We start from the raw sequence: 25205 nt of genomic DNA on the forward strand, positions 1-25205 counted from the left end.
GAAAGCAATAAAAATATCATTTATATATGTTAACTATATGTATAGGCATATGCATGCTATATACACATTACATATATGTATACACACATCACATGTGTTAAATGTATACATATATGTGTGTACATAAATATATGTACACATTTAACACATAAATATATATAATATATAAAGTATACAATATGTGTATATACAATCTCCAACTGTAGTACTTCAAAGCCCATCTCCACCACATCCCGCCCAGAATCTTCACCACTTCTGAGATTTTCTGTTTCAATTAATAAAATCACCATCTCGTAGTAACTCAAGCTAAAAACCAGAGCACTTTCTAAGTCTTTCTTACTGTCTATGTTCAATTGTCTAGGTTTGTTGCTTCTCTACTGAAACATTTCTAGGCCCTTCTTCCCATCCCTCCTACCATTGTCTCTACTCTGCCTTTGCTAATCTCTGACCTTGATATCCTCCTCCTACCCCATGTTCTTGCTCACAAACAGGGCACACTTTCTTTCCATCAATTCTCACTAGTATTTCTTTCTAAATTGCTAGTATTTTCTTTCTAAAACATGCATCTGTGTCTTCCATGCTTCAAAACACTTGTTGTCTGTTGCCTACACAACAACGCTAAAACTGCCCCACATTCAAGGTCCATCGCCTCCGCTGTCGGCCTAACTTGCGGTTCCCCTCTGTCCTCAGCCTCGCTGGACCCCTTTCCTCCTCCTGCACTCCGCCTCCCCAGGTTAGCTTGTGCAGGTATTTGCTTCTGTATCTTTGCATGGGAAGTTCCTGTGAAAGACAAAATGCACCAGACAATTGAAGAAATACTTTCATCCAGGCTAAACATTCATTAATAAGGAACATCTCAGAGAAGAAAAGGTGTCTGGGGTTTTACAGAAGCAGGCAGACAAGGGAGTTATCCGCATCATTTTGTGCATCTTAGGGGAGTTGTGGGGAAGGAAGGAGGCAGGTTCTATTTTTGAAATATGCCAGGGCAGGGAAGTCCTTTGAGGTTAGCCAATTCTGGAAGACAAAATGGTAATGGGATTTCTTGAGCATTACTGTTTTCCGGAAGCACAGAACTCGGTTGAAGTGCAACTCTGTATTGACTATTGTCTGCAAAACTCTGCCTCTCCCCATCTATTGTCAGCCTTTCTCTTTCTAGCTCAGTGCCCATGAAAGCTAATCTTTACATATTATACCACTTTGGCTTTCTTGTTCTCTGCCTTCCAGTTGAGTTTTACAAACAAGATGGATCAGCAGAAGATTTAAGGGCTGAAGAAGAAAGAGGTTGGGAGTACTTACTCCCCTTCTTCTTTCTCTGCCGGTGGTAGAGGTGGCTGGATTCTTCCGAGGTCCCTCTCCACAGGTCCCGCTCCTCCAAAGCACCAATGACAATGCCTTCCTTCCTTCCATGCTGCCTGCTTTCCCTCACACTCTCATGTTCCCTTAGACCTAGGGCTACTTTCCAAAGTTGCCCACACTTATATAATCAGTCCCTTTATTGAATTAGGTTCAGTTACACTCTTTTGAGTGTGCTCTGGTTTCTACCGAAATTTTGGAAAGTGTCCTCATTCCTCAGCCTAGAGCACTCTCGCTGACCCTCCAGGACAAAGTTCACCTGAGCCTTCCTTCAACACCCTCCTCCGTGTGCTTCTAACATTTTGAATACACACAGGTGAAATGTTCCATTTGTGAACCATTTCCCCATGGACTGTGTTGTGAGTTAACAGTACCTGCTACACTAATCATTTGATAATTATTAACTGAGTGAACAAATAATTAAAGTAAATTACTCATCAGGATGCGTGAGAAATTTATCAAGAAGGATGGTAGTGAATATCTTCTAATTCATACCTTTGCCTTATAGAGTAGGCCTCTTAGGGAAAAATGGGGATTAAGAAAACTCTAATGAAAAAGAAATGGTGATCAGTTAGTAGATCATTTCTATTTTCTTTTTGGTGGCAGGACTCTCTGTTTGAGCATAGTTTTGCTTTTTTTAAGTTGTTTTTATTCATTTTTTAAATGGAGAGAAACCAGACCAACTAGTGCTTGATAAATATCATGTCAAAAAGATTTCTGTCCATGGAGCTTTACCAAAGAACAGGCAGAGACACTTGGGGATGTTTGTTTCCTTCACTGCAACACCGCGCTGCCTCCCCCAGGGTGCAGCACCCGGAGCTGGTCAACAGCCAGGGAAGCTCAGAACCATTTGTTCAGATTCACTGACCTATAAACCACTTCTGGTGATTTTTATAAGATTCTCTTTCTACTAAGTGTATATGAATGTGTGCATACTTACCTAATCTGTTTGCTTAGTACATCTATAATAAAATTAGAATTGGATTTAAAAATTAAATTTAAAAAGATGAATTAAATGGAGAACTATACAATCGATCCAAGTCAAGAATAAAGCATGAATTTTATTCTTTTTCATTTACACTTTCATCTGTTTTTATTGGTCATAATCTCTGCAATGAAACTATATATCCCACTGAATTTTATCAGAATAGTTTAACTGTTTTTGCTGTTTTGTTTTTTAGCTCAGATATCTGACTGTAAATAAATTTTTACTTGAATACATTATATTTTTTAAAAATTCCTTTAAAAATGTAAACTGAGGCATGACTTCCTAGAGTTTTGCTTCTCAAAGGTACGTTTGAGAGTGAAAAGAGGAGCACACTTGTAATAATTGTCCCAGGACAGCAGGCCAGTTAAAGTGGGGTGGTCCTGTGTGAACGGGGACATACACGTGTCCTCGAGTATGTCCCCTACCACTTGCCTCGGTGCCTACAATTTCTATTACCACAGTGTTGTCTCAGATTCTGACACCAGGATTACCCTTTCTGAATATAGGGAAATGACATGGGAACATTATATACATTACTCTCCCATCAGTCATGGACAGTTTAACAGGTAATAAGTAGTTGTCTTGGTCCAGAGATCATTCTAGACTGGAAACTAGCAACCTTTTTCCATAAAGGGCCAGCTAGTAAATATTTCAGACCTTGTGGCCCATGTAGTCTCTGTTCTAACTACTCAATTCTACCATTACAGCAGAAAGCAGCCATTGATAATATTTAAATTAATGAGTTGGTCTGTTAAAACAAAACTTTATTTATAAAAACAGATGGCGGGCCTGATCTGGCCCACAGAGTCTCCTTTGCCCACCCCTGCCCTAGAGGCCTGGACGGCAGGTAGATCAGCCTGTCTCTCTAGAATCGTGTTACTCCTCTGGTGTTCTGCTGCTCTCAACGTGCGCTGAAGCACAAGTGTATGTTGCCTCAAAGGCCCAATATTCTACTTACTTTGAGGGTTAATTTGGTTGTAAGCCTACTGTCAGATTGCCCTAAATTCAGAGAATTTGTAAGAGGTTTCCAACAGCATACTTGGGTTCCTAAAGATAGCTCAGACTGGGATTTCTGGGACAATCTTAGATCCATTGTAGAATGAATTTGAAGCCCTTCCTATTCAGATGGTCTGGAAAGAGCCAACTTTATACAACTTATGGAACCAAGGCTGATGTTTTGCCACTTTCTAGATCTTGTCTGGCTTGGTCAGAGGTGAGCTAGTGCCCACAGTTTTATTGTTCTGCTTATATCTGACCACTCTCTCAGTAGGACTCAAGCCTGCTCCTCTTGTATTCTCGTCTTGTCTGCTATGAGCTGTAGGTCCACGTTGTATTTCTCTCACCCACTTTTCCAGATCCCCTCCCAACACCTCTGAAAAGTACTCTTCTTCACAACCTAATAGCACGTAATAGCCTTGTTCAACTGTAATTAGCTTTACACAAGCATATTTTTATTATTTCACATATAAAAGTATTTTATACACTTTTATACAGTTTCCAACTATGTATTTCATTTCCTCTTTGTTTATACTTTTACTCAATTGTCAAAAGCCTTTAAGGCACACTTGAGCAAAAACATACAAAATTCATAGTGAATAAATATTTTCTGAGCACCTATTATGTGCTAGGCATGTCATAGAATAAAAGGCAAAATTTTAAATAAAAGAAGAAAAGAGAAAGTACACATTATAAACCAAATTAAATCAAATCAACATACTCAAAATCAAACTATGCTGCAAAAGATATAACTTTGAACCTAAAGCTTTATTTCCTAAAAGTCAAGGTAAAAAAAAATTTTAATAGATATAATTCCTTTGGTTTAATGAAAGGAATCACATCAGCTGATCAAGAAACCTTTCCTGACCCATAAATTTAAATGTTTTCCCCTTCAAAATATTAATCCTTTAAAAGTAGAGACCTTATTTACTATTTTTTGGTAACTCTTTATACTATCCAGTACTTGATATACATTGGATAATCAATATTTAACCAAAGGCCAGTCAACATTAGTATTATCCTATTTTTCTTCTAAAGACATAGGAGCCGAAGAATTATCACACAAGGTGTGAAGTTAGGGAATGTACTCTACAACCCCACACTCGCTTATGCCACCAACTACACATTTGGGGGTTCCCAAGACCGTACCAGCCTCAATCATTTGCTAGAAGGATTCACAGAACTCACTGAAAATTGTTATACTCACGGTTATGCTTTATTATAGGAAAGGATACAGATTAAGATCAGCTATGGGAGAGATGCTCCGGCAGAGGCAGGAGGGTTCCAAAAGTGGAGTTTCAGGTACCCTGTCACCCTGGGGTCCTGGGCAGCATTAACTTCTCCCGGCAACACTGCATGGCAGCGCTCATTAAGCACTGCCAGACCCAGGCCGGGAGGGTTACCTGAGCCTGGGCATCCAGATTCTTCATCGGGGCGTCATCACCAAAACCCAGCTGGCGACCCACATAGCTGACCTCAGTCTTCCTCTCCTCCACAGGTTAACTGGCTCCACGTGACCCAAAGACCCCACCCTAAATCACACTGTTGGCTGCTCAAAGCCCCCACTCTGGTTAGGTTGTTACTATCTGGCTGGCCCTAGGCCCCTGGGTTAACAAAGACACTTTTATCAAGGTTAGACATTCCTAAGGTGTAAAGGTCAACATTCAGGAGCCAGGGACAAAGGCCAGACCTTTCTTTGGGTAAGCTTAACTCTGTTACACAAAGTCAGCACCATGGTTGTGAACCCAGTGCCTGGCTTTCATCAGGACTCCAATGGCTGGTTGACTGGGGGACGTATCTAGTCATCTCCATGATACGCTCCAAGATACACAATCCTTGACTTTATTTCTTAAATGTGTATTTAGGAAATAAAACAACAAAATGCTAGACTTTGAGGTTTTTCCCCCCTAGCCTGTGAATCTATGTTGGAATTAAAAGTTCTAACATCTTAAAAAAAACATGTTTCTCCCCTGTGGTAATTTTTTAAAGATTTTATTTATTCATCTTTAGAGGGGAAGGGAAGGAAAGAGAGAGAAATATCAATGTATGGTTGCCTCTCGTGGGTCCCTTGCTGCAAACTGGCCTTCAACCAGGCATGTGCCCTGACTGGGAATCGAACTGCGGTTGTTTGGTTCCAAGGCCCCCACTTAATCCACTGAGCCACACCAGACAGACCCTGTGGGAATTTTTTTAAAGTTCCTCTTTTATATTTCAAGAGTTCACACATTCTGACATTTTATCGAGGTACTTTAAAAAAATCTTATCCATTCTGTTTATGATTCCAGATGTATAAGTTTTATAGCTATGAAAATCCAGGATTTTCTATTCCACTTTTTGTCTTCTAGTAAGTCACTGTGCCTAAGCAGCTTTAAAAATATATATATGTTTAAAAATTTTTTTTTCTCTTTTAATTTCTGGACATTTCCCACCTTTTTTTCTTAAAGTACAGGAAGCAGTTCCCTAATTATTCCAGGGAGCACTAATTTGAGGAGCCAGGACACACTAAGCCCCGGCCACAAGGAAGCTCCATGCGCGTGGGGACTGTTCCTTTCCCTCTACCAGGTGCAGCCCCGGGGCCTATTGCTCTAGGCAGCACATGGAGATGATGCACAGCTGCTGTGTCAAAAGTGAATAACCTAATCCTTGTACAAGTCTAAAGCAATCATGTGTCAGAGGTTTATTAAACTCATTAATGAGAGAAACCAGCAAGCTGGTAAAGTTAGTTCTAAGGCAGTCACTGAGAGAATGCTGGCGTAAGGTTGCTAGGCTAGATTTTCAAAATGGTTTCTACCATCCAGGAAAGCAAAATCTTTACTATGGGCATATCTTTTCTACTGCTCAGAAATCATTTGCTTTTCTACTTAGATAAAACTATTTGCATAGTGATAGGCAAAAAAATTATTTGTGTAACATGAGAACAGTTTGTTGTCGCCTCAGTGGGTTCGCCTGCTGACCATCATCCTGCTGGCTTTGAACTTTTACCTAGTCGTTGCCATTCTGGGTCCCCATCCTCACCTTGTGTGTTCAAGCAACAGGCTTCAGGATGACTTCTCCAGGTGACTCCTTCCCTCCTTTCTGTGTGACCTAGCTACACTCCAATTACCCAGTGGTAATGTTTCCTGGGTAACACCAGTAACCCTACCCATGACCCTCAGTAAAGGCTGTAGCCACATGGTTTTTTACTCTGCAATTTCCCTACCTACATGGACCAGAATTTGGGCTTTGGGTGGCTTTATGTGATCCTCTGGGCAGGTCAGGTCCCTCTCCCTAAGACCTGTGAGTATAATAATTCTTTGTTTTTAAATTTCACATGTCTTTTTGAGTGTAATTTCTGTGGCTGTAGAAGAGTGATCTTTGAAGACCCGATGAGGGGAACTTACCTCCCCCATTTACAACCCACTCCGCATTACTATCAGTGTTTCAGAAATTCACATCTCTCCTTTCCGAGTTGTGGTCTATAAAACAGAAAAAAGACGCCCAATGAAGTATTCTCTGTAGTATTGGATAGTTTAATCTGTATCTGTCAGGTCAGAAAATGAAAAGATACATTCTTCTTGATTTCCAAATGCAGGAACAATTAATATTGATTGGTATTATGATTAGTTTTCTACCAAGCCATATGTTTTGCTTGTAGGATTAATAACTAATGGCAGAGTTTATCTAACTGTTCTGGTTGTGAAGGAATCATGTTCAGATAATTTGCTGTTACAGGACAGCTTGCCCATGCTTGTGAGAGCAGTCAGTAGTGGGGACCCAGGGACTATGGAATCAGATTGACATGGTTCAAATCCCAGTTCTCCAATGTATTGATTGTATGCTTTCCAGGAAACCCCTGGAAACCCCTCTAGCTTTCATTTCCTTTCAATAAAATAAGGATAGCAATGTATACCTTTGCTGGGATGCTGTAAGCATTGATACATGTGTAAAGGATTGGTCATAATGTGTGTGACATGCCTCATGTGGATTTGCAATGTAATGGTATGATAGAGAGGCCACAGTTCAGGCGCTACTACAAATGATCCTAGACTGGGTGGCTTACACAACAAAGGTGTATTTCTCACCATTCTGGAGGCTGGGAAGTCCAAGATGAAGGCACAGGCAGATCCAGTGTCTCCAGATGGCCATCTTCTCATTGCATTCTCACACCGCAGAGCAGAGAAGGAGAAGCCCGCTCTCTCATCTCCTTGCAAAAGTGTTAACACCCTTACGAGGAGTCACCCTCATGCCCGTTAAAACTCCCAGAGGCCCCATCTACACATACCATCACCGTAGTGATCAGAATTTCAACATACAAATTTCTAGGGGGACACAAGCATTCAAGTCCATAGTAACAGCCTGAAACATGTTAAAAATAAGAAAAGAATTTACTGTCATCGAACAAAATATGGGAAAAAATCACAAATGATGAGAGATCAAAGTAGAGATATAGAACTAACTTCATTTTTTAAAATCTGTGGCAGTTCCCCACTCTGCAAATATAACACTTCTACTTTTTGTCTTATTACTGTATTACCTTTAAAAGTTGTTTAAGCTATAGTTTGAGAGATTTATTATTTGGTAAGAGCAAATAGTTTCTATGTGGCTTCCTGGGCTTGTGACACCCAAGAATATTGCAGCTGGATCGGGATTTCTAAGTGACCAAGTTCTATTTTAAAGTCCTCAAGACAAGCTTTCCACTTACTTTTTAACTCAAAACTTAGGGGCTTACATGTTATACGCTCAAGAGACCCTGTGGATCAGGAATTTGGAGAGGACATGGGAAGGCTGACTTGCCCCTTTCCAGGATATCTGGGGCCACATTTGGACAAACATGGAGATCAGGGGTCACTTAATGGCTGGGCACTGGGATCACCTGAAGGTTTGTTTACTCACATGTCTGGTGTCTGGGCTGGGATGGCTTAAGTACTAGAGCTGCTGACCAGAGGCTGTGGCCTCTCTGTATGGGCTGGCTGCTTTAGAACATAGAGGCCTCAGGGTAGGACGTCTTACATGATGACTCAGGAGTCTACGCACGAGTATTCCATCAGATGAGGCAGAACTGCATTGCCCTTTATGACAACCTCAAAAGCATCTCTTCCATCCACTCTGTTGGTCGAAGTGGTCAGAAGCCCATTAGATTCAAGGGAAGAGAACAGAGACCTACCCCGCTGTGGCAGGGTGGCGGGGTCATATTGCAGAGGGGGAGGTGGGGTAGGAGATGCTGTTGTGCCATCGTTGGAAACCAACACCTGCCACAGTGAGTGAGTTTGTGGAGGCTGAGGTCTCATTAGAATATGAAATGAAGTACGTTCTATCGCCGTCCAGATCATTTCCTTGCAGTTGAGCTATCGTCACTGCTCTGCATTCAGCTAGTCAGACCCAGTTTTCTTTGTGATGAGCTTTTCTCTTGGCCTTTTCCTAATGTTGCATTTTCTTAGTTTGGGTTCACTACCTCACTGATAAATCTTTTAAAACATTTCATCTATTTCCAGCCTTCACATCATTTCTCAGGTGCCCATCGATTCCCTGTAAGTGGTTAATTAGAAGGCTTTTGAGGCGTGGCTGCATCTGGCAAAGGCAAACCTGAATGTCAGCCTTGGCAGCATCCAGTGACATGCAGAGGAGACTGTCACATCCAGCGACATCCAGTGACATTCAGCACAAGGAGCTCGTTTTTCTATCGTGTAGTTATGTTGTCAAAAGAGGGCCAGAAATGGTGCCTTTCCCACTCAACATTTTTAGTGTTGCTGAGAGAACTGAGACTAGAGCCATGCAGACTTGCCTTAATCCCAGTTTCTCCCGTTAACTGTATGAAACTAAGCAAGTTTTAAAAAAAAATTATGGGTTAGCTTTCTCATCTATCTATTGATGATACAACTTTGTTAAGTTTTCGTTAAGGGATTAAATGGTCAATGGAGCCTCTGATGTAGGGCCTGGTGTATAGGAAGACTCAGTAAGAGATAATAGGAAATACCACCTTTATGTTTGTTGTGACCATAAAATCCCTTTCAACCCAGTAAGTCTTGATAAAGTTCTTTCACTGGGTATATGGTTTTACTGGGCGGGGCAGGAAGGAAGTGTCCATGACGGGGATGGTCTTTGAAGGAGGTGGTTTCCTCTTTTTTATCCTCTGGAAAGTGGCAACGAAATGTTCCCTTGAGAGGCATGATAAGCCACGATAGCCCCAAGCTTTAGGAGCTTGGGGTTGAGGGAGGGCATCCTTCTTGGCGGGTGGTTTGTCTGCACGGGTGGTGATTGGGTTAAAAGGACCACAACAAAAAAAGAAAAATTGTACTCAAATGATATCCACCTTTGCCTGACCACCACAGAATAGCACGGACCTGATTATAAAAATATATATGTATTTAATAAGATGTAATGAAACATTGAAGTGCATGCTATGTAAAAAGAAATGACAAAGTGTCGGATAGAATTTTCTTCCTGCCCTTGGGATTTCTTCATTTAAAATCCCTCTTTAATCTCTAATTATTGAAATAGCCACTATAAGGATGAAAACTGTTTATTGCATTGTTTTAACTGTGAGAAAACCTTAATTGACTGGAATTTATTCTTTCTGTGTGGCAGGTGGTGAAGTTTACCAAATCCTTTGAATTGATGTCCCCAAAGTGCAGTGCCGATGCTGAGAACAGGTAGGGCTTTGAGTTTCGGGTTTGTCTTTGATCCCTGTCTTCTTCCCTGGTGCTGACAGCATTGCGTATATTCTCTGAGGATAGGAGGTGTTATTTCTTGAGACCAGCAAGTACACCTAAATAACATCACTGTTCTGTATTTCAGGGCTTAAACAAAAACTCTGATTTAAAAATACATGCACATACATCTAAAACTGCTAATAAATAAAGTCATTTTAAAATTATTTCCTAACTACGCCAACAGCCTAATGTTCTGCTTTATTCTGGCTCTTCATTTCTCTTCCTCCCGTTTGTCTCCTTACATGTGGGCAAGGGCATCCCCTGGGGGAAAAGAGTGAGAGGACCCACTAATTTGGTTTTTGTCCCCTTTGGTGGCTGAGGCTGTCACAGGGTCACAGAGAGGGTTGGGAATCATCCATGAATTTTTGTTAGCCTTGCACTGCCCTGAATAAAAGCTGGGCTGCTACAAAAATGGATTCTCTCTGCTTTTGTCACATCTAGAGGAAAGGCTAAAAATAGCAACATTGACCAAAATGCAGAAGTGTGGAGAAGGACAAGTTGAGTGCTCAGAGTGCATGATGACAGTAATGATACTGACAGCAAGATGAGTAGCTTCCATTCTCTGAGTGCTAAGTGTGGCGGGTCCTATTCAGACGCTTTATATGCATCCAACCCCCAAGTAATCCTATGAAGTAGGCATTGTACCCTTGCATGACAGAGGACAAAACCAAGGTTCAGTGAATATCTATTGGGTTAATATTTCCCAGATTTTACTCATCAATCACCATCAAGCTTGCAGAACCCAAAGAGGCATTTTGATTGAATACGTTGAAAGTGATCTTTAGGCAAAGATCTATGTATTCAAAAGTTTCCCTGGGTAATATCTGTTTCGAGGGTAATTTGACTTTTCGTATCATTGCCTTTAAGTTTAGAAAATAGAAATCAGTATATCAAATGGACACTTTATTTAGTTACTTTACTTTTTATCAAGGGCATGGATTTAAAAGAGGCCTTTGCTACATACTACATAATTCCATTTATAGGATCTTCTTGAAAAGGAAGAATTATAAGAACAGGAAGCAGATCAGTAGTTGTTAGGGACAGGGAGTGGAGAGAGGGGTTTACTGTGAAGGGGAACGGGAGAATTTGGGTTGTGATGAAACTGTTGTATATTTTGCTTGTGGTAGTGGTTGTACAACTGCATTTGTCAAACATGCAGAACTGTACATTAATAAGGATCAATTTTACTGTCTGTAAATTGCACTTTAAAATGGGAAAAAATAGACATTTTGTAAGAGGTTTTTGTTATTAGGAAAATGTGTCTATATCTATATCTAATGTTAGCTAATCTATTCTAAAAATATTTAGACACAAAATTACTGGTGGTGTATTCAATGATGTTTCTAAAAATTTCATGTAAAATTACATGAAATATATTAGAAAAAACATTTATTTCTGCTTACTCCTTTAGCTAGTCATGACCTCAAATGAGTTAAGTCTTTCATATATAAGGAGGGAAAGCTGTATGGAATTATTAAAATATGACCTTTGAAATTCTAATGCTTCATTATTGTTCTTTTCTATACTGCTGAATGTGTCCTCATGGTCCCTGCAGAGTTAAATATTTCTGGCCTTTTGATTGTTTTTAATGGTAAAAGGGCTTCCATGTCAAAATGAAATGACCCAAGCCCCAGACTGCCCTTGGCAAACTTTCTAATAATATAGAAAGAAAGGTCAGATATTCTTCTAAAAGACTTTAGAAAAGTGCTTTTGAACTTTGACATTATGAGATGGTCCTCTTCATCATTCTATTTATGGTCTTTAAATTAATGTAGAATACTCATTTATCTCCAAAGACCTTTCCTGCATTGTCTAGTAATTTTCCTCTAATCCACATAAGATCCTTTGGTCATTTATTGGGACGAGGAAAAAGACAATTGGCGCTAGCATTTATATTGCTGATGGCCACGGAGAGACATTGAAATAGGCTATGAGTCTACAAATCACAGCCTGCTCTCAACACCTTGTAAATCTTTCCTTTAACCTTTCATCACTTAACATCTTCTCTATAGCTAACATCCATTGGATATCTTAGTCCTGGAACATCACTCAGAGTTATACTAGTATAGCTTTTGAACATAACGTCTGTGGCTTCACGCAACAATGTTTTAGGATACTGTTTCAATTCTGATGAGCTCTGGTTTAAGGCTTACTCAGTTTTATACACTTTTTAAAGACTTTTCTAAAAGCCAGTTTGGTTGCTGACCCATCACTTCTGTTTATTGTCTTATATGGCTAACTCCTTTGTCCTGGCTGGTCTCCTCTTGGTCTCCATGTAATTAAGACCAAATCCTTGAAAACGACTCCAGCGATAAGATTATCAGGAAGTCTTGATGGGCTTCTTCCAGTAATAGGAAGTTCTGGTAGTTAGAAAGGAGAGTTAGAAAGGCATTTAAATTACATTCCTATAACTTCCACCTGTTTGTTCTAAATTTGTTTGTTGCACATAATTATTCTTTGACTAACTTTATTTGTTTATTCAACAGCCACATGTTCATTACCTGTACTCTGTGCTAGATACTCTGATAGTGCATGAGGTTACAAAGATTTTTTGAAAAATCTGCAGTCTCAACCCTCAAGAATCTCAAGGTCAATTTATAGGGGTAGGAGAGGGTTAAGAATACAATATAAGCATTGTAACCATTAACAGCGATAATTGCTGCTTGGTCATTTTTCCCTCGTAGTTTAAGACCCACAGCCCCGTGCAAAAGCCACTTTAAGTAGTTCTGAGAATCTCTGAGATTAAAAAACGAAAACCAATTTTATTGCCAACTCATCATTTTTTCCAGTGCTCACCTCTAAATCTCCCCCTTTACATGTCAGAATAGCATCTGCTGAGCAATGGGCTACCTTTCCCACTCCAGAATTCCTGTGGGCATAACTGGACTCCTCACCGACGTGGTGCCAAAGCTCCACCGGCACTGTCTCAGATGCCCTGGTGACCTTTCCAAACCTGAGCAAGGCTGGGTAGAGTGTGCGGAAGCAGGAAGAAAGCTCACTTTCTTTACCACGTGTTACAGTTCGTTGCATGGCCACCACACAGCCCTTTTATCAAGGATCACTTGCATGTGATGGATAGCGTCTCACCTGCTGCTTTCAAGATTTTCTACTTGTAACTGACTTCCAGCAACTTATTCAGGGTGTGTTTAGGTATGGCTCCCTGGAGTTTATCCTACTTGGAGGACACCGAGCATTCCTAATGTATAGATTAGTGTTTATTGTAATCAAATATGGAAAGTTTTTAGCTATTCTTTATTCAAATATCCTTTCAGCCCCCTTGCCTCTCTCTTCACCTTCTGAGACTCCCATTATGCATCTGTTCATATGTGTGAGACTCTTCATTTTTTAAATTCTTTTTTGTTCTATTTCTAAAACTAGGTATTTTCAGTTATTCTATCTTCAAACTTGGTGATTTTTTTCTTCTGGCTTCTCAAACCTGCGATTGAGTCCTCTTAGTGGATTTTTCATTTCATGGATTATACTTTTAAATTTCAGATCTGTTATTTGGTTCTTTTTAATAATTTCCATCTCTTATTAACATTCTATAATTGATGGAGATTGCCATGTTTTCCTTTAGTTCTTTTTATATGTTTCTCTTTGGGATTTTTAACATATTTATAATAGATCATTGAAAGTCTGTGTTTAGTAAGTTCATTTGGGCTTCAGGGAGAGTTTCTACTGACTGCTTTTTCCCCTGTATACTTGCCCTTTGCTTTGTACATCTTGTTATGTTTTGTTAACGACTGAATATTTTAAATAATATAATGTGAAAACTCTGGGAATTCGATTTGCTCCTCAGTCTCTCCACGTGGGGTTTGTTGTTGTTTCTCTAAGTTGCTGATATTACTGTTACTATTGTTGTTCAGTGACATCCCTAAACTATCATTTTCTCGTGGATTGCACGAATTTTCTTCTTGGTTAGCTTAAGTGTCAGCTAACGATTCAACAGAGATTTGCTTGAAAGCCTTGGGCCTGTAAGTCTCCTAGCCTTGCTGAAGGTAGCTCTGGGCATCTGAGGAATGCCTTCATTTCTGTGACAGGAAGTTTACTTAGCTCGCACCTTCTGCTTACACAGAACTTGAAGGTCAGTCAGAGTTGAGAGATTAGGGCCTTCTCATGTCTTTCTTGGGCGTATAAACAACTCTACAAGTGAGCAAGCCTTTCTAGATTTAAAGGAATATGTCAGAGCTTTTCAAAACCCCCTAGAAATATTTCTTTCCCATGCTTCTCCTTTTAAGGTTTCTGGTCAGCTTCTTGTTAGCTGCAAGTGTTATGCCTGCCTAAGGCACTTGCAAGGTTAAATAATTACTCGTTTTTCCTTCCACAAAGTCCCCAGGGGTAAATTCTGCTCCCAGTAGGGGAGCTCCAAGCCCAATTGAATAAAGACAAGCTCTGTGAGTGGAGATTTCCATTGACCTGCTAAACAAGTCAAATAATGGCAATTTTCCGGGGATAGGGTTTGTGGGCAGCTCCAAATCAGGTCTCTCTGTGCCGGTGGCTGCGGAGCTGCTGGTCCCCACAGCTGATAAGATCGCGGGACTATTGTTGTCACAGCTACCCTAGAGCTGGGGAGAGGGAGATGGGAATAAGCAAGTTAAAATGCCACAAAACTTGCTGTCTGTACAAAGATTCAACTGTTTTGCTTGAATAGACACTTTGGATTTTTACAAGCCTTTTGTGAACTTCCAGAGATCTCAAAAAGCTGCTATTTTTGCTAGTGTGTTCACTGCTTTTATGGAAGAACAAATTTTCAGTGGTCTTTATCCAGTCAATTTGGAAGACTTCTCCTTTTCCCTTATTTTTAATCTCTCCATTATCTAAAGAAATAGGGGATGTTAGACAAACTTAACATACTGATATCAGATAGAATATTTCCAGTGTGTATTATGAATGTATCCTCTTTCTTCTACTTTCTTCATGGATTTTCTTTCTTGTACTGTGCTAAGAAGGATGTGCCAGTAAACATGAGATGGTTGTCTTGCATAAATAAAAATGACACCTCTTCTAATTTGAAGGAAATGAAGAAAACCTTTAAAATATTAAAAATTAAAACAGCACCATCATCGCTACCACCTGTCCTCTTGGATCATAAGCGAGTTCAGGCTGCTGTGTAACTTTAAACAAGAACCTTAGGACATTTACTTGGCTGCTCGTTGTCTAGCAAATTCAGGACTGCAGAACCTCATGACGCCAATATTTAATGTTGCTCATTGAAGAAGAGAGATCCAGATGGCCCTGGCAGCTCCTTTCTCCCCCCTTGCTGTTGTTTAGCAAAGAAGTGGCTCATCAGGTCTGAGTTAGCTCAGTGGCAGACCAAAAGGGTCCCAGAGGCTAAGGTATGGGGCTCCCTCTCGTTCCAAGGCCACTTTTTTAGCAGGAAGCTCCACTGCTACAGAGTCACCTAGAGACTCCCTGCATTCTGTCCCTAGAAGTATACAAAGTGTTATGAGTTTGGGATGTTTCCAGTGAAACACTTTATATCCACCCTCAGCACACCTCTCAGAGAATGATGTCGCCGGGATACTTCAGGGCTTGCATGTGCCCCCAACCCTCTGGCCAAATAACCTCACGTTCTAAAGGCCCTCCGTGACAAGAGTGCGTGTGTGTCCCCACCCCATTTGTTTGATGCTGACAGCCAAATTGATCATCGGTGAAGGAGAGGACACACTTGTAATGGAGTTGTGTTCCTTCCAGACTCTTAAGAAACTCAAGGACACATATTTCCCAAGCATTTGTATTTTCCTTGTTTTCTTTGTCCTGCCTTTGAACACGAAAATTCAAATGCAAGACACACCTTTTTATTCCCCCTCTTTATTTCGGTTCAGTGGGCTTGTAACTCTAGTAAAACTGGAGATAATGAAAGCTATAAAGACATCCTATGAATAACAAGACAAATGAATAGATACTGAGATCAAACATAGTGACAGCCTCTGTGGGTCACTATTAATCTAAGGGCTGTCCCTTAGATTAATGCTCTACAGTAAATAGAACTAAAGCAACTCAAAACCCTTGGCAATTGACTTTTGCATTTGATTTCTCTTACTTTTAGTGGCCTCCCATTCAAAATGCTGCAGTTAACATTTTATCATATTGAGACCACTTTTTCACTTTTCTGGACATACGTCCAGAGCTCATTCAGAAGGTATGCCCTCAGTCTAGACCAGATGATGGACGTGGCCACAGCACTCTCAGAGAGATGCAAGGGGGCTACTCGGAATACCTAGCAGGATGTAATTTTGACACTGTGTTCTATCATCACCACTTTTGCCAGCAAGCACATTTTCTTTTCAGCACCTCTCCAAATCTGACAATGATGCCACAGTAAGAAACAGTAATATCTCTCTTGCCCCGGGAAGTGAGCAGGTAAACAGAGCGTGTCTTATGCCTTAGTGTTTCTAATGAAAGAGAAATCTTTGTGGCATAAGGAACAGATAGAAAGGTTTCTATGTGTCATGCTTCTTCAGCATTATATTATTGTATCTTCAAAATAGCCCCATAAAATAGGTTTTAGTTCTCCTATTTTCCATTCTGGAAACTAAGAATCAGAGTTATAAAAACTTTATTTGTAGTCTCACAGCTAGGAGATGTTGGACCAAGGTGGCAGAAAAAGAAACCCCCCAGACTTGCTTGGCTATGAAACCAAGCAGTTGTCATCATGTGATAAAAACTTATAGACACCAACCACTCACAGCAATACCATCTGATGCCCATCTGAGAGTCACAACACACTTCCCCAAAGTGACACCAACTCCTGGGGGTGATAAATCTCATCATTCTGATTGTACAAGTTGAGGAAATGAAGGATAGAAGTGGTCACCAGGTCTTAATGTCTGATGACAGAGAGTGCTTAAAATGAGAGAAGTAAGAATGTGATGAAGTGTCTCCAGGCAAGACCTTAAAGACAAGTGCTTTAACAGGCCACGATAAGCTGTAGGAACTTCTGCAATTCAGAGCATCCCTATCACTGTGTGAGAATTGACAGGCTAGTTTTGCTTGCCAATAATGCTTCTGTTATTTTTTATGGCTAAAGTACTTGTTTGGTAACCTTTAAAGACAGACTGAAACCAGTAGGAGGTTATTAATTTCCCAGTTCTGGGTGTTTGAGTGTCTCCTGCTGAGGTCCTAGCTTTGAGTCCCACTGGCATTGACTTAGTTCTTAATCTTTTAATTGAAAGACAACTTCAATTAATGTCGTGTAGCTCAAGTCTTCCAGAAGTCCTAGGGATCGACAGGCTTACCTAAGAAGAAAACTTAAGGAATGGAGCTTCTCTTTGTGAACCAAAATTCAGACCTCTAGTTGATGAAGCAAAATGGCAAATAGCACCAGTCACAACCTATAGATCAAAAATCAGTTTTTGTTTGCAAAGCATAAAACATAAATATCTGTCTTAAAGAGTTCCTGGAGTTCCTGACTTTTTGCCTCTCTGAGTCCTACCCCCACTGGGTAATACTCAGGTGTCAGAGGGCAAGTGACAATCATTACTCTATAGTGAGAAAATAGATGGTCTATGCTGAAACTAATGTTCCTAAACCAATTATCTATTTTTAGTTAATGGCAACAGTTTTTATTAATGATTGTTAACACATCAAAGTAAGTGTGTTAATTCAGTCTTAAAAATGTTAAATTTGAAGTGCTGGGGGATAATCAGAAGGAAGCATCTAGAAAGTACTTGGAGATATATGTGTATACAGACACACACACATACACATATACATATACATATACATACATACACATATGTAGGGAACTTAGGACTCAGCGGGCTGCCGAGAGGGATGTGGGAATCATCAGTGTACTTTGGTTATGGATACCAATAAGTGCATGAAACCACACAGTCTATTGGTTGGCCTCTTCTGTTATAAACTTATCCATCATTTCCACCATATTTCCTAAGTTTTAGCTCTACTATTTATCATATCAGTACAGAAACCCTCGGGCTTCTAAAGCTTTATTCATGATGTAGTTTTGTCTGAACTGCTCTTTCTTTCTCTACCAGATGAACTCTTACTGATCCCACAAAACCCAGCTTAAACCAATTTCTTTTTTTGAAGTGGTCCCCCAAATATAATTCCCAACACAAACAAAATCGACCCACTTTTCTCTTTCCCCCTAACGTCTTGTATATCCTTCCATTGAGGTGTAAATCACAATCCACTGGCACTGTTTGTGAGCTTCCTCAAGGCATGGGCCCTTTAGCCCCTGCCTATACCTCTTTCTGTAAAGGTTAGGGCGCACCTGAGATGACCATCTGTATGAAGAAGGGTTCCCATGGGCCAACTCCTTTCAGGAAATAGTCAAAGACTTTCATTGATCACTTCATGTAAGATTCATCCTACTACTCTCTAGCATTTAGTAAGGGTCCAACCAATGATCATTGTTGAAAGAGGAAAGTATTGGGAATCTGTAGTGAATGAAGACTAGAGTAAACTACTATTGAGAACAAAAACGTCAATAAAATGATTGACATCATTTTATTCAGATGTTTCGTCTTTTAATTTGGAGACTCATTTTTGAGAATCAATTCTAACAATAATCTTAAGTTTATTTTCATCCAGTTTTCTGTGTTTGAAACTTTAGCTAAGATAGGTTTTTCAGACAATTGAAGATGGTGAAGTTACTTGTTCTGGGGTACTTTATTTTGTCTCGTCTTGCTTTACTTGTATTGATTTTTCTCCTACACTACTCTGCAACTGGCCGACCTGAGGTTTACATCCACCTCACTGACCCTCATGTCGGGAGAAGTCACATTTTCTGTAATAGGGCAATTCCCTTTTATCTCTCCACAGTCAATATATCTGAGCTCACGAAGCTCTGTTTGAAGTCAGTCTGAGTTTCACATTCGGAAGCAAGATGCCACTGAAGGAGAATCTAAATTGAAGCCCTTTACAGGAGAGTCATTGAAAGCCCTGCATCTTCCTTTGCACCTGATTCTAGTGAAAAACAAACTAAGGGATTTATTTACAATTCACTCATTACTATAAATGAGTTTAAAGTTAAAATAAGTGGTTAATTTTTACTTTTTAAGGAGGCGTCACTGAAGTTCACATGACAATTATATTTATTTTACGTCTTTCAAACTCATATTGTAAGGATTTTTTATTTTGCTACTGTTTTTTTACGTCAGGTTTTTACAAAAACACCCTCACCGCAGGTGTCAAAGTTGCATGGTGTCTTGAGTGTGAGAAGCTATGAAACATGGGCAAGATATTAAAACAAACTCTAGGAATATTTGAATGATTTCCCAACCAACTTTTGGTTTTCATCAATAAACGACTATTGTCAAGAATGCCAAGCCAGGTCTCCCTCTCTGTGTAGGGCACTGTGTAGAGTAAGCATCTTGACAACATACACACATAACCACCAACATGCACACCAGACATCTGCTCGCATGAGATGATTGATAAGCATCTTTTTCTTTCTGCTGAAAGGAGTTGGTCCATAGTAACCCATCTGCAGATGGACGGTAAGCTCAGCCCTACCTTCTACCTATACAGAGAGGGGTATAGGCAGAAGTTAAAGGGGCTGCTTAATGAGGAAGCTTGTGATAATGCTTGTGACACGAGCATTATGGCCTTACAAACCAGTGGCCAAAATTCTTTGCAGGGCTTGGGGAGTATTCTTCCCTTAGTGCATGAAGCTTTGGCACTCTGGGAGCTGGTATTGGGCCTCCCTTGAGAGGATTCCAAGCAGCAGGCTTTGACAAGGGGTCTCAAATGAAAGAATGTCTCCCTGGAGGTGGGGGTGGGGAGAGGACTTGGCATTGACTGTGGTCTTGCAGTTCTGCACGTAGCCGCTGAGATACGCTAAGCCAACGGGATCTCATTCACACCCACAAACTGCAGAGTAATCAAATGATCGATGCATTTCCAAACTGTGGTGACTCTTCTTATCTTGGTTCTGGCTCAAACTGAAAACCTCAGTGTTGGATTTATTGGTCTTTGTTGTCTCTGGTCAGATTTGCGGAGAGCTATACAAGGTTGGTTCATTCAGTTTGGGATATTAATTTAAGCTTCTAAAAGCCTGTTAAAAAATAAGACTTCCTAGGAACTATTCATCTTGACCTTTTGGACTGAGAAGAAACCACGCAGACTAAAAGGACCCTCCTAAGTCTGAAGGAGCTGACATGTAGGACCTTTAGGAAGGAATTTATCCTTTAAGACAGATGTGCCCCTCAAGAAGCACAGTTAATTTGGGCCCTTTCCTTTGTCATTAACTTCCCAACACCACATTGCCAGAATGTATGGAAGGGTACTGTCAGATGCAGAATTTACTTTGGGAATTGTTAAAAAGTTGATTTTTCTCCACATGTGTACTCTGGTCTAGTGAAATGCTTGCAGAAATTATTACTTTGGTCTGCACAATATCTTCGTAGTAGCATTATATCTTTTGTATAGGTGAAATGTAAGTAACTTGTCTGAGATCATTTTGCTAGAATGTGGCAAAACAGATATTTGAATCAGGTATATCTGACTCTCAAACCCCTGCTTTTAATCACAAAACAAAATTGCTTTTTAAAAGAAACGCAAGGTTTTGAAAGCTTCAACTCAGTGTCATGATTCGCATTACAGTAAAACACTAGAAGTGGAAAACTGAAAAAAAAAAAGCCAGAATGTGGCATAAATACAACAGAATGACAAATCCACCTTTCTGACTGTTGCTCTGAGCATTCTGTCACACTGGGCCTTAATTTATGTCCCCGGGCCACATGGACCTAAAGAAATGGAGAGGTTGTTTTCAGAAAATCTGTTTGCACTGTTGCAGCTATAGGTCAGCTCGTCTCTCACCTCCGTTCTGAAGTCTTAGCTGGACGGCGACACCTGAAGTGGATTCTCCCTCCCTGCATTTCTTCCACTTCACAACTGGGACAGTTGACTTAGAAACTAGTCCCCACAGCCATGTGCCAAATTTTTTATTTGGGATTTGTCTAAATGTCAGTGTGTGCGTCTCTCATCTCCCCAGTGGGTGGCCATCCCCAGGAGGACAGAGACCATAGCTTACCCATTCTAGAAAGCCCCTCGTGAGTGCCTTGCACAGAGTCAAGTCTGCTGTCTACCACCCTGCTCAACAACAGCTCTGCAATGATTTCAGGGCAGATGCAGCCTGATCTCACCAGATCTAAGCCCATTTTACCTTTAGAATGAATCTTTCAGGAGCCTCTGCTCAGTGAGTGTTTCCATCCTCACCATCTTCTTCGGGAATTCTGGCAGGAGGGACCTAAAAGTGCTGGGTTATCAGGTCCAAAGTGTTTTCCTCCTTCTTCCTTTGACTGCACTCTCCGTCTGAAGTGTTTCTTACCTGCAGCACCTTCCTGAAACGCTGTGATACTGACTGGCCCTCTTTTTCTTTGGGTGGGAACTTAGTATTCTTGCTCTACTCCTACACATGAGCTCCTTCCCTGAGAGGCAATCGGAGGAACAGAATAATCTGGGGCTCTGCAGTCACACATAGCTGAAAATTCCATCTTCTCTTGGGGAAATCATTTAGCATTTCTGAGTCTCAGCTTTCTAACCTGTAAAGTGTAGAGAATTGTGCCCATCTCGTAGGATTTATGTGAGAACAAAACAAATTCATTAGGTAAAGCATCCATCTGGGCTCTTGGCCCACCATGGGTGAGGATGGATTTATTTTCCCCTTTTCACTTTCTTCCCTTTATCCCCTCAGCCCTTATTACTGCCTTTCTTCTCCTTCTTTCCCCTAGATATAGATTTGCTTACATATTCTCTTCCTGAGTGATCTCATCCATTTTATTTTCCCCCAAAATAATCCCAACTCTCTATTGGTACTTCCAGTCCTAAAGATTTGATACAGGTTCTGCCCCTGGGTTTTCAACAATGAATGGTGTGTTCCAGGATCACAGAATATCTGTTACCTTTTCTCGCCTCCTCACTCCTCCAAACACTCACTCTGCCAGTCGTGCCACAGGCACATGAGTGAAATGTAAGCCGCTGCTGTCTGCCCACCACGCCCTGTGGAACCTGGTGCAGAGCCTCTCAGGTGGGCAGCATCATCTCCTCCCAGTTGCCCAGCCTGAATGGTGCACAAGGACCCCTCCCACCTTCAGTCTCTCTTAGCCAACTCTTTTTGCTCTTTGTCCCCAGATTAAGCTTCCTAAAATCATAGCTCGAATCATGTTATTTCCCTGAGCAATACTCTTAAGCAGCTCCCCATTCCCTATAACTAGAGTCTCAGCTCCTTGGCCAAAGCCTCCACCTTCAAGTCCTGAACTGCTTCTCAGTCTTATTCCCCGACAATACGCAACCTGTGCTGCCATCAATGGGGATTAATCAATGTGCCAAGAAGTACCCTTGTACTCTGCTGGGCCACCTGTGTGTCTCTTGTTCTCACTGTCTCCTCCTCTGTCTGTGCTTTCTTCCTCACACCCCCAGTCCCTCCTTTCTGAACTCTTGCCCATCCTGAAAAACCCAGATTAAATATTTTCACGCTTGTCGATAAAACTGGCTCCTTCCTCAGGCCCTCTTCACCACCCTCTGCCTTCCTGTACCCAAACCTGTATTTTCAGGGTGCTTCCCTGACTCAGACCCAGGGTCCTACTGCAGCTTTTCTTCCCACCACACACTCGGTCAGCACCTTCCACACTATTTTTTTAAATCACAGAACACTTTTTTAAAAAATGTAGTATGGAATACAGTACACGACAGCACAGGGCAAATTGACGACCGATTAATTGCAGCAAGAAATTACTGACATTCAATCCCACCCTTTGGTAAACTTGGAAGTGATTCCATGAAGTTGGATCATCACACCAGGTGCATTATCACATGTCTCCCTAACCCTCTCTTTTTTTTTTTTTGCTTTCACTTCTCACAGGTATAATTTAACAAAGCAAAATGAAACGTGGATTTCTTTGGTTGCTCCTTTGGTTTTTTTTTTTAAGAAAGTAAAAGCTTTATCTCATCTTTGAAGTCCTCAGTCTTTTTACTTCTTTGACTCAGGTGCCATCTGAGAAATACAAGACTTGACTTTTTATTAAAACTTTCATTTTTCAGGCAGAGATCCACAGAAAATAAATTTATGTACTAGTAATGTTTAATATGAAAAAAGGGTTAATAACATCACAAAAATATGCAAAAATATGTTGAACTTATCAGATACAGACCAACAGTCATTACAGGTGAACTATATTAATGGCGGTAGATAACACCTGTCTCCCCCTCACCCATGCACGCAGTGGCCTCTCAGTGCCAGTTCCGAGGATTCTTGGTCGGGCACAGGTCCCACACAGGTGCATCACTGCATAACGGCCAGGACCGTGTACAGTGTTTAGTGCTTTGCTTACGTATAATGCATTTTAGATTAAAAAAGTCAATAGAGTTGTTATTATTATTCTTGCTGTAGTACACTCACTGACATTTCCTGGAAACCACAGAATGCAGTTTGAAAACTATTGCCCCAGTATACTTGCACTCATTTACATAATTTTCCTTATCACCTCCTATGCCACAAATCTCACATACTCCATGAAAATTTACCTCAATGCTGCTAATTTGAACAGTGCTCGAATTTGCATTTCCTCAGCTCCTGGCTGTCAGAGCTCAGTATGTCAACTTATTGTCAATTTATTTCTGATTTTTTTCCCATTTTGGAGTTTCATTTTGCTTGGTGCCAAACATCTAGTCTGCTTGGTTAAGGAGGGAGGGCTGTCAAGGTCAGTGGACTTCATCTGGTGTCCTAACTTCAATTTTGTTCGTCATCTGACTTTGGGGCCTAAATACAATTGAGCGATGCTCTCTGGATCAGAGAGGATCTATCATTTCTACCCATGGATTTGGTCATTTTACCTTACAATAGGTAAACCTTTTTAAAGAAGACCCTAATAATTGTCCCGCTATTGTTCTGTGACTAATGCCATTTATCCCTTCTTGATGAGGACAGATAGTCCTGCTTTAAGTGTAGTTTTATAGGATTTGCTTTCCAGACACTGATGTTTCTCTCTTTCCTTGCTGCCTGGCCTGGTGTTCCGATAGTTTCAAAGAAAGCATGGAGAAGTCGTCATACTCTGACTGGCTGATAAATAACAGCATTGCCGAGCTCGTGGCTTCTACAGGCCTTCCCGTGAACATCAGTGACGCCTACCAGGACCCTCGCTTTGATGCCGAGGTAAGAGGAGTCTCTTCTTCAGAGTCTGATGGTTCGGTTGCCACTCTATGGATGCTTTGCTGGTTGAAGCACAAAGAGACAGTGTACAGATTGACAGCAACCCCCGAGTTTCCCAGCAATTCCTTTGCATCTTTCCCCTCTGAGCGGATTATTTGCCTTTTTGCCTGCTGTTGGCTGACAAAGTTTCTCTGTCTGCCCTGACTTGTGGCCAAGTGGTTCTCTGGCATTAGTCTGATGGTCTTTTATGATTGGGAACATTTTAGACTAAATGTATCCATATACATGTACCCATGCATTACATGTACCCATGTGTATTTTGTATTAATCACAGTTTACATTAAATTATGAAATAACTAATAATGAAAATGTGTATATAACATTATTATTTCCCAGGAGATGCTAGAACAACTACTGTATTTTTAAAAATTACTCTCAAGAAACGGTAAATTGGTTCATTATTGTTCAATGTTAATCATTGTGCTGATACGCAGAATATATTAAAGCAGTACAGATTTTTATTTGCAGACGTTTTTTAAATATATCATCTTTATTGTAGTTTTCTCATTCGGATTTATCCCCTTTATACCGCCTCCCCCCGGCAATCACCACCCTGCTGTCCATGTCCACAAGTCTTTTCTTTTTGCTCAGCCTCGCCACCCTCTAACCTCTCCCCACCCTTAAGTGTCATCTGCTCTCCATCTATGAGTCTGTCTCTGTTTTGCTTGTTACCTCAGTTTGTTCATTAGATTCCACATGATTGAAATCACACGGTATTTGTCTTTCTCTGACTGGCTTATTTCACTTAGCATAATGCTCTCCAGGCCCATCCACACGGTCATAAAGGATAAACTTTTCTTTTTATGGCCAAGTAGAATGTCATTGTGTAAATGTCCCATAGTTGTCTTATCCACTCATGTATGGATGGACACTTGGGCCTTATTTGCAGAAGTTTAAGTTCTAAGATAATATAGAATATCGTACAGAAAAATTTATATGAACTTATAAAATGTCTCTATGTGTTTTAATTTATTGGAGAGTTGGGGCCCTGAGATGAGTTAAC

General features: G+C 40.6%; 1 protein-coding gene across 1 annotated transcript in view; it reads left to right on the forward strand.

The window, feature by feature from the left end:
• PDE11A (phosphodiesterase 11A) overlaps nucleotides 1-25205 on the forward strand; it is a 326451-nt gene that overhangs the window by 114720 nt on the left and 186526 nt on the right. The window contains exons 5-6 of the mRNA XM_037044380.1: nucleotides 9902-9966; nucleotides 24013-24145. Of these exons, the coding sequence (XP_036900275.1) occupies nucleotides 9902-9966; nucleotides 24013-24145 (198 nt within the window). The remainder of the gene's footprint in view (nucleotides 1-9901; nucleotides 9967-24012; nucleotides 24146-25205) is intronic.

Source organism: Sturnira hondurensis, unplaced genomic scaffold, assembly GCF_014824575.4.
Source record: "Sturnira hondurensis isolate 20B ecotype Veracruz unplaced genomic scaffold, ASM1482457v3 Scaffold0004136, whole genome shotgun sequence".
Taxonomy (NCBI): domain Eukaryota; kingdom Metazoa; phylum Chordata; class Mammalia; order Chiroptera; family Phyllostomidae; genus Sturnira; species Sturnira hondurensis.